Source organism: Anopheles merus, unplaced genomic scaffold (genome assembly GCF_017562075.2).
Source record: "Anopheles merus strain MAF unplaced genomic scaffold, AmerM5.1 LNR4000211, whole genome shotgun sequence".
NCBI classification, from domain to species: domain Eukaryota; kingdom Metazoa; phylum Arthropoda; class Insecta; order Diptera; family Culicidae; genus Anopheles; species Anopheles merus.
This window is the reverse complement of record NW_024427791.1, coordinates 4620-13221: the sequence shown is the minus strand read 5'-3', so window position 1 is coordinate 13221 and position 8602 is coordinate 4620. Positions and strand designations below refer to the sequence as shown.

General features: G+C 45.2%; 2 protein-coding genes across 2 annotated transcripts; one reads left to right on the top strand and one right to left on the bottom strand.

The window, feature by feature from the left end:
* The first annotated feature begins 823 nt into the window (after positions 1-823).
* LOC121601867 lies at positions 824-1986 on the top strand. Its single transcript, XM_041930670.1, has 2 exons — positions 824-1687; positions 1722-1986. The coding sequence occupies exons 1-2, from the start codon at positions 939-941 to the stop codon at positions 1984-1986; spliced, it is 1014 nt and encodes a 337-aa protein (XP_041786604.1). The 5' UTR covers positions 824-938.
* LOC121601870 lies at positions 1980-2847 on the bottom strand. Its single transcript, XM_041930672.1, has 2 exons — positions 2750-2847; positions 1980-2647 (listed from the first exon to the last, which is right to left on the bottom strand). Exons 1-2 carry the CDS (start codon positions 2786-2788, stop codon positions 2375-2377), a joined length of 312 nt encoding a protein of 103 aa, XP_041786606.1. The 5' UTR covers positions 2789-2847; the 3' UTR covers positions 1980-2374.
* Between the last annotated feature and the right edge of the window lie 5755 nt (positions 2848-8602).

The following is an 8602-nucleotide window of genomic DNA, read 5'->3' as shown; positions in this document are numbered from 1 at the left end:
CGAAAATATGGAAATACCACCGATACAAAAGTTTCATTATTTACGAGCTTCCGTGAAAGGCGAGGCCGCAAAGGTGATCGAAGCAATCACGATTAGCGCAGCCAATTACGAGCTAGCATGGCAAATGCTCACCGAAAGATACTCGAATGAGTATTTATTAAAGAAACGGCATCTTCAAGCACTTTTTGGTATGGCCACCGTTAAGAAGGAGAGTGCATCAACCCTTCACCATCTTGTGGACGAGTTCGAGCGTCACAAGAAAACTCTCAATCATCTAGGCGAAAAAACGGAGGCATGGAGCTGCTTGTTAGAACACTTAATGTGCACAAAATTGCCTACCTCCACATTAAGAGATTGGGAGGAAAATGCCTCAACTAGCCAAAATCCTAGTTACGAAGGATTAATCGCATTTTTACAGCGCCGTATGCGAGTGTTGGAAACCTTACAGGTAAACATTACCGAAGCTCCCTCTACCGTGAACCAAACGCACTATGCACATAAACATGCTCCGCCTATGCGCTTAGCAAGCTTTCCGTCAACATCACACGACACACGCATATGCCACTCCGATCACAACTTATCGAAATGCCCGCGTTTCATGCAAATGTCACCGGAGGAACGGTACCGAAACACAATGACACTGAAATTGTGCTTGAATTGTTTGCGCGACAATCACCGTGTGCGTGATTGCTCATCGCAATACAAGTGCAGACACTGCAATTCAACACACCACTCGCTTTTACACTCTTCACAAAATTACGGCACATTTTCCACTGCGAACACGTCAGCTGCGCAAAATGCTTCCGTACACACACACACACAACACAGACGATCACACGGCAAACACGCAACGCACTTATGCAGCAGCATTGAGGCAAACTACGGAACAAGTTCTGCTTCAAACTGCACTGGTAAACATTGTTGATGCGCATGGCATAATGCATCCTGCACGCGCACTTTTAGATAGTGCCTCCCAGCCAGATTTGATGAGTAGCCGTTTTGCTAATCGGCTAGGTATCAAATCGGGCACGGTCGACATCACACTGATTGGTGCTGGTCAATCGGCCACCCCGGTGCGGAAATCGATGCGCACCACGGTATCTTCCAGAACGAGCCCTTATGCAATTAATGTTGAGTTTTTGATAGTCGAGAAGCTTATTGCTGATTTGCCCGCACATGATGTGTCCACCAGTGGCTGGAAATTACCGCCACATATTATGTTCGCCGACCCCCATTTCGAGAAGTCGGCACCGATCGACATTATTCTCGGTGCCCGGCACTATCACACGTTCTTTGTAAGCGGGGCGCAATATAAAATGTCATCAAATCTCCCAGTCCTGATGGAGAGCGTATTCGGCTGGGTCGTGAGTGGATCCGCATCTACCTCTCAGCCAGCAACATCCAATACTTTTCATACTTCATCCGTGGTGTGCATGGTTTCACTAGAAGAATCAATAGAGCGTTTCTGGAAAGTAGAAGAACTACAGGTTAACGATGGCTATTCTCCTGAGGATCGCAAATGTGAGCAATTTTACAAGGATACAACACAGCGAGACAAAGCTGGTCGTTATCTGGTATGCTTACCTAAACAAGCAGACTTCGATGATAAGCTTGGCCTTTCGAAGGCAGCAGCATTAAGGCGTTTTAGTTTGCTAGAAAGGAGGTTAGAACGAGATCAAAAGGTAAAATAAATAAATAAATAATAAATAATAAATAATAAAAGCGGCGTACCATGATTTTATGCGTGAGTATCTGGAGCTTGGGCACATGTCACGCATAAAAAACCCCTCCGACGACGAACGCGCGTATTATCTGCCTCACCATCCCGTGTTCAAAGCCGCTAGCTCCACAACAAAGGTTCGCGTGGTATTTGATGGTTCAGCTAAGACGTCCACCGGCTTTTCGCTAAACGATGCGTTATGCGTCGGTCCTGTCGTGCAGGACGATCTGCTCGACATAATTTGCGCTTCCGCACATATAAAGTAGCCGTTGTTGGAGATATTGCGAAAATGTATCGACAAGTATTGCTTCATCCTAACGACCGGAAATTTGTACGCATTTGCTTTCGATTTTCGCCTCACTCGCCAATCGAATATTTTGAGCTGAATACAGCTACCTATGGCTTAGCCCCCTCATCATTCTTAGCAACCAGAACATTGCTGCAGCTTGCAAACGATGAGGGCGACTCTTGTCCCAATGCTTCAGCTGCTTTGAAAACTAATTTCTACGTTGACGATTTCATCGGTGGTGCTGATTCCATCGAAAATGCTCGCCAGTTACGAATCGAGCTTTCTCAATTGCTCGCCAAAGGCGGCTTCGAGCTGCGAAAGTGGACATCCAATCAGCTCGAGGTGCTCGCCGGTTTAAATGCGGATCAAATCGGCACACAGTCAGCGCGGCAATTCTTACCACACGAGACGGTAAAGGCTCTTGGTGTTTCATGGGAGCCAGAGCATGACGTTTTATCTTTCGAATCCGCAATATCCAGTGATGTGTCCATTCCGACAAAGCGATCCATTCTATCTAACGTAGCTCGCATGTTCGATCCGCTGGGCCTGATCTCCCCGATTGTCATTCGGGCCAAGATGATGATGCAGGAATTATGGTTGCAGAAAGCTGGTTGGGACGAGTATGTTCCAGATACTATCTGTAAGAAATGGAAAGCAATACAACAGGATTGGCAACTCATCTCTGAATTCAAGGTTAGTCGTTATGCGCTTCTACCTGGTGCGCGTATTCAGCTACATACCTTCTGTGATGCATCGGAAGCAGCATATGGAGCCTGCATTTATGCGCGTTGTGAAGGCGAAAGTGGGCAGATACGCATAACGTTGCTTTCTTCCAAATCGCGTGTGGCACCGCTCAAGCGCGTCACACTGCCCCGCCTTGAACTATGCGCTGCTGTATTAGGAGCACACTTGCATCACCGGGTAAAGAAGGCGATGGGGATCAACGTTGCAGAGTCTTTCTTTTGGTCGGATTCCACCATCACCTTAACCTGGATCAGCGCCACACCCAACACATGGGCAACGTTTGTGGCTAACCGGGTATCTGAAGTGCAGCATTACTCACACCCGCGGCAGTGGAGACATGTACCCGGCGCGTCTAATCCTGCTGATCTGGTTTCACGAGGCACGTCAGCCGCTGATTTCCTGAAAAGCAAACTGTGGAGCTTCGGTCCGGATTGGCTATCTTTGCCCGCTTCCATCTGGCCCAACTCTAACCCAGAACCAGCCAACGAAACGAATCTAGAGATTCGCCAGGTGAGTGCTGCCGTTGTACACACAACCACTAATCACCCTTGGTTTGCGTTGTGTTCTAGCTACAAGCGATTGCTGCGTATCGTATCATACTGCATTCGCTTCACACGTAACGCTAAGGAAAAGGCACGCACTCAGCGAACAGCAGCACAGCACCCCGCACCTTTAATCGTCACACCCGAGTACATGGAAGCAGCAAACACTGTGTTAAGCCGCCTAGCACAGCAGGATGCATTTTCAGCTGAACTCGGGCAGCTCAAAAAGGGAAACGAAGTGATGAAGCAATCACCTTTACGTGCACTAAGTCCATTCCTTGACGAACAAGGGATTATCCGTGTAGGGGGGCGTTTACGGCTATCTCAACTTCCCTACCAAGCGAAGCACCCTGTTTTGCTTCCCAAGAAACATCCGTTTGCGCAATTGATCGCAAAGTATCAACACGAGGAGCTTCGTCATGGAGGAGGAAGGCTGCTCTTATCTCGAATTCGCGAAGAGTTTTGGCCGTTAGATGGAAGGCATCTTGTTAAGCACATTGTGCAAAATTGTTTTCGGTGCATTCGACAGCGACCGACACTTGAACAGCAACAACTTGGACAGCTTCCAGCGCAGCGCATCACTCCCAGCCGGCCTTTTAGTGTTACCGGAGTGGATTACGCCGGTCCATTATACCTGAAGCCAGCCCATAAACGAGCCGCTCCGGGAAAATGCTACCTCTGCGTGTTTGTTTGTTTTTCCACTAAGGCCGTACACTTGGAGCTGGTAAGTGATCTAACTACTGCTGGTTTTTTAGCTGCATTACACAGATTCACAGCACGACGCGGTTTACCGGCACACATACATTCGGACAACGGGAAAAACTTCGAAGGCGCGGCGAGGGAGCTTCACGAGCTGTTCGAAATGTTTCGCGATGAACAGCAGCTACATCTAATTGTGACAGATTGCACTAACCGCGGCATCAATTGGCACTTCACCCCTCCCAAGGCACCACACTTCGGCGGATTGTGGGAAGCAGCTGTGAAGACCGCCAAGCGACACCTTTTTCGGCAGTTAGGCAGCACGCGACTATCCTACGAAGGCTACACAACGGTCCTACACCAGATTGAGGCGGCGATGAACTCGCGGCCTCTCCTACCTATGTCAGACGACCCTAACGATATATCGGCACTTACCCCAGCGCATTTCCTCGTGGGCACATCGATGCATGCTGTCCCGAGCCGGACTACACCCACCTTCGTTCCTGCACCCTCAGCGACTTGCAGAAGTGGCAAGTAATGGTGCAACGCTTCTGGAAACACTGGACGACGGAATACCTGCAAGAGATGCAACGCGATAACACCATGGCGAAGAGGAACGACAGCATCTTACCTGGCAGACTGGTCATTCTGAAGGACGATTTCCTCCCCCAACACGTTGGCCACTCGCACGTATCGTACATGTGCACACCGGAGACGACAAGCTGACACGGGTAGTAACACTGAAAACATCAAAAGGTATCGTAACTCGTCCGATAACAAAAATTTGTATCTTACCTGTGGCAGAGGCCGACGAGAGCACATGCACATAATTTCCGTTTATTTTATTGTTTTTGTTTGGATTGTTGACATTCGTTAAGGGGGGGGAGGATGTTCAGGCAAGCCCTGTCACTTCATATCGTGCTTAACGAAACACGAACAGTCTTCGTTCAATTTCGAGTGTTCGGCTCGATCGAGTAGTTTATAAATAACAGTGAATGTCGTAAATAAAGCTCTCTTTCAATTTTGCTACACAACGAATAACTGCTGGTAAATATTAAAGGTTTGAAAGTTACACCGAAACGCGGAAAATAAATTATCCGAAATAGTGAGATTAAACAATGCTGTATGATCAATTCTGTCACGTGATGCCTCTTGGGTAATATTATGGGTTGTTTCACGTCATCGGAGAGGTAGCATATATTTGCTAATCGTCCCCTTGATCGTAGTAGTCCTTCTATTACTTGTGGATTGAGATTCTTTATTGTGCTGTTTTTAGAGACTTGTCCATTGAGTGAAAGCTGAACTAAATCATCTTCGTATATCTCCCATTGTGCCTTTTGCAATAGGAGTTTTTCTGCTTTATCCAGGTTTTCCTTTTCTACTATCGGGGAAAATGCTAATCGCTTGACCTTGCTTTTCAAAAATTCTATATATTTTAAATTGATTGCCAGTGATCTCTTCAGTCTTAGCCAATTTGAACACCATTCGGTTTTTATAAAGTTGAATGTTCTCTTCTCTATGGTTTTAATCATAAGATTTGGACGGATTTCTTCATGAGTAATGATTAGCTTGGGGTCCCTATATTCAATTTCCCTTTGTTTAAGAAATACTGGGCCATTCAGCCATATAGATTTTCTTGTAACTACCTTGGTTGCTTCGTCTGCAGGATTACTTTCGGAGGAGACCCACTTCCATTGACTAGCATTGGTAGTATCTAAAATTTCTCCAATTCTTACCGCCACAAATTGTTTGTACTTTTGTGGATCGGCATTGATCCATCCTAGGACGGTTTTGGAATCTGACCAATAATAGTCCCTATCAGTGGTAATTCTTAATTCCTCCTTAACAGTCTCGGCGAGTCTGACTCCGAGTACTGCTGCTTGAAGTTCCAGCTTAGGAATTGAGAGTGGTTTTATTGGTGCCACTCTCGTTTTTGCCGCCACTATGTTTACGTCAATCCCCTTTTCTGTTAATGTTCTTAAGTACACTACTGCTGCGAACGCTTTCTCCGAAGCGTCAACGAAAGTGTGTAACTCAGTTACTTCGATATTGCTAGCCACCGAGTAGCATCTAGGTATTTGTATGTGTTCTAGTTCCTTTATTCTTTCCTTCCATCTTTGCCATTGTTCCATTATGCGTTCTGGTACTGGGCTATCCCAATCCAGTTCTGTTTTCCAAATTTCTTGGATGATGACCTTCGCTTGCGTAGTATAGTTTGCCGCTAGCCCCAATGGATCATATATTTTCATCAAGTAGGCTAGCATTTCTCTTTTGAAATTATGGAACACGGGGTATGCTTAAGCTTATACCTTAACACATCGTTTGTTTGTCCCAGTATTGCCCCAAAATTTTCTCAAAATTCATATCTTTATTAGAGATGTGCAGCAGCTCTTGTTGTGAGGATCTATCATCTGGGATGCTTCTTATTACCTTCTGACAGTTAGAAACGAAATTTCTCATAAAGAAATGCGCTCTATCATGTATGAGGCAAACCTCGTTAATAGTCTTGATTGCATCATTGATAGTCCGAAAACTATCAAGATAATCATCAACAAGATAATCATCAAGCACAAGCAGGAGGTTCGTTGCGTGGATTGTCCCTGAATAAAAATCGTTGAGCCACTTGATCTTCTTTGCGGATCCGTATCTGATGGAACATCTCCTTGATGTCCCCTGAACAGGCGATAGGGTATTCACGAAAGCGGATTAATACTCCAAAAATTGACGTAGTGGCGTCTGGTCCGGACAAGAGAGTAGAGTTAAGTGAAATCCCTTCGTTCTTTGCAGCTGCATCGAAAACCAGTCTTGGTTTTGGAGTTGGCTTATTTGGATTGATGACCATAAAATGGGAAATGTAATTGATCTTTGGATCTCTATTCAGCAATTCAAATGGTGTTAGTTTACGAGCGTAACCTTTCTGAACATAATCAGTAATTTGATTTTTATACCAGGTTTTCATCTCGTCATTACCTTTCATTTTCCGTTCTTGACTTTCGAGCCTTTTAGCGCCTGTGCGTAGCTGCTTGGTAAGGATACATTGGGATCTTTCCAAAGTAGGCCAATCTCATACTGATTATTTGTATATTTCAGTGTGTCATTCATTACACTTAGGGCTCTTTCATGGTCCTTTGATTTTGGGGTGAATTTGGTTTCCCTTACGCAAATTCTTCTGTTGAAAAAAACCTTTTCATCAGGTGATTTTTCTTCCTCCTCTTTCTTATCCTGTATTGTGAAAAGATGTTGATTTTCTTTTGCATCACCATCTCTGCACTTTCCTAATATGACCCAACCAATGCGTGTTTTGTGTGCCACTGGTTCATTGGGCGCTCCTGATTTGGACTCCACAGCTTGCGTGTAATAAGCATGTGGAAGTCCTAACAGAATGGTGGGTTTAGCATTTTGGAGCTTGAAATATTTACCGTCTTTAAGTGGGAAAATTTTCTCTTCAACACGTTTGCATTGATGCTTTGAGTGGGTAGGTCCAGTTCATTTACTGTCCTAATGTCCTTGACATAAAGCAGCCTGCCGTTTGGACCTCTGAGTTTCAGAGATACCGACGTGCTTGTATCCTCTACCTGGTTGCATCCATTTGTCCACGAAAGTGGTAACGGCTTCCTTGGGCCATGCAGATTTAGTTTCTGTCTTAGGCTTTCTGTCATGAGGCTCGTTGAGGATCCTGGGTCTATCAATGCAAATGTTTCGATGGAGTTGTTTTCGTTATAGACAGTTATTGGCAGAACTTGAAATAGGTATTGTTCCGAGTTTTGATGAAAATTTAAATGTGCTTTTGACGCCGCGCCCATTGAGTTGAATTTTTCTTCATGCAATATGGTGTTGTGTCGTCGTCCACAACCATCCACTGTACACTGCGGCTTTGAGCGACAGTTAATGGCCGCATGGTTAGAGAATTTGCAGCAGTTAGTGCAAACGTTTTTCTCCTTCAGCATTTTCCATCTTTCGTTTACTGAGGCATTCTTTAGCTTGTAACAAGATATGGTTTCATGAGGACGGCTGCAAATTAGACAGCTTTTATTTGAAATTTGATGGCTGGCTGAATAGTGAGTATTCAGCCTCGCCGGTCTGTCTCTTTGATCACCTTCCATAGCAAGAAGTGTGATCGCCACGTTTGCTGTTGGTTTCAACCATTTGCTGAAATCTTTCAAGGTTTTGATTTTGTCACCTTCCTCGTTAAGTGAATCTCTGAGCCACCTGGTTTTAAAGGTCCGGAGAGAGTTTTGCGACCAGATCTGTAAGGAGCCTTTGGTCCATCAAGTACTCCGTTTGGTTCAACATGGTCATATTTCCACCATGTTATTCAGTGCGTTACAGAACTCAATAATCGAAGATGGATTTTCCAAAGATGTCCGTTTAACCACCATAAGGTCTTTTAGTAAGGCGTTAAAAATGCTAACTGGTGTAATGGGTTAGGGCGATAGCTACGGTCGCCATATGATGAGCGTACAGCTGTACCTCAAGTACCGTCGCGGTAGGTCAGTTTTTACTGACATGAGCCGAGGTGGAATAACACTTTTGTTCGAAGCGGACTTTTCAACACTTGATCGTCCAGGCGATCATAGAAACCTTTAGGAGGTCTCCTTACTGGAAACG

Coding starts and splice junctions, on each gene's coding strand:
- LOC121601867 (XM_041930670.1), top strand. CDS start 939: ATGCATCCTGCACGCGCACTTTTAGATAGTGCCTCCCAGCCAGATTTG. Junction 1,688..1,721: donor GAACGAGATCAAAAGGTAAA/ATAAATAAATAA, acceptor ATAAATAATAAA/AGCGGCGTACCATGATTTTA.
- LOC121601870 (XM_041930672.1), bottom strand. CDS start 2,788: ATGCAGGCTCCATATGCTGCTTCCGATGCATCACAGAAG. Junction 2,648..2,749: donor CTTCCGATGCATCACAGAAG/GTATGTAGCTGA, acceptor CATTTCTTACAG/ATAGTATCTGGAACATACTC.